The 725-nt window shown below is 28.3% G+C and overlaps 1 protein-coding gene across 5 annotated transcripts in view; it reads right to left on the bottom strand.

The window, feature by feature from the left end:
• Window positions 1–725, bottom strand: part of LOC108691633 (E3 ubiquitin-protein ligase RBBP6) — a 30,673-nt gene that overhangs the window by 22,675 nt on the left and 7,273 nt on the right. For all 5 annotated transcript variants that reach the window (XM_018199474.1, XM_018199475.1, XM_018199473.1 and 2 more), the window contains one exon: window positions 414–580. In XM_018199474.1, coding sequence (XP_018054963.1) covers window positions 414–580 — 167 coding nt within the window. The remainder of the gene's footprint in view (window positions 1–413; window positions 581–725) is intronic.

Below are 725 nucleotides of genomic sequence, written 5' to 3'. Positions count from 1 at the left end.
ATTTTTATTACCTTCTAATTTATGTAAAATATATCAATATACAATTTTCTTTTAAAAGATAATATGTTTCTATAGAGAATAAGTAATTATATATAAACGTGTTGTTTTATTCTTTTGATTTGATCAGGGTAGCTGTCCTTTTAAATAAAACAGGAATTAAAGCTATTCCTATGAAAAACAAAATTAACAGTCTCTGCATATTTAATATAAATCAGTTGATTACAAAAAAATAAATTAGAAAGTTTTTATTAATTGATTTTATATGTTACATTATTTTGAAAAATCATTTTAGTTTAGAATATATATATGTGTGTGTGTGTGTGTGTGTGTATGTGTGTATATGTATAAATATGTGTAAATGTAATAAAGATTTAAATAATTGATATCATAATTAATAAATTGATGAGATTTACATTCATCACAAAAAGAATTTCCGCAACATGGAATCATTACTGCGTCCGTTAAAAGGTCTTTGCAAATACTGCATAACAAATCCTCTGGTATCTCTAGCTTCTCTGCTATAGGTTCTGGATCTTGTGAAAATGGTGGTCGTTCCTTTTTACCTTCCTTATAAGCTTGACTAAAAACAACAGAAAAAATAACAATTACATGTACAATAATAATAAATAATTTATTAAGATCACACACACGCACACGCGCGCGCGCACGCACAACGCCACACACACACACACACACACACACACACACACACACACACACACACA

Source organism: Atta colombica, unplaced genomic scaffold, assembly GCF_001594045.1.
Source record: "Atta colombica isolate Treedump-2 unplaced genomic scaffold, Acol1.0 scaffold48, whole genome shotgun sequence".
Lineage (NCBI taxonomy): Eukaryota > Metazoa > Arthropoda > Insecta > Hymenoptera > Formicidae > Atta > Atta colombica.
The sequence above is the reverse complement of the archived record's forward strand: the minus strand, read 5'-3'. Positions and strand labels throughout refer to the sequence as shown.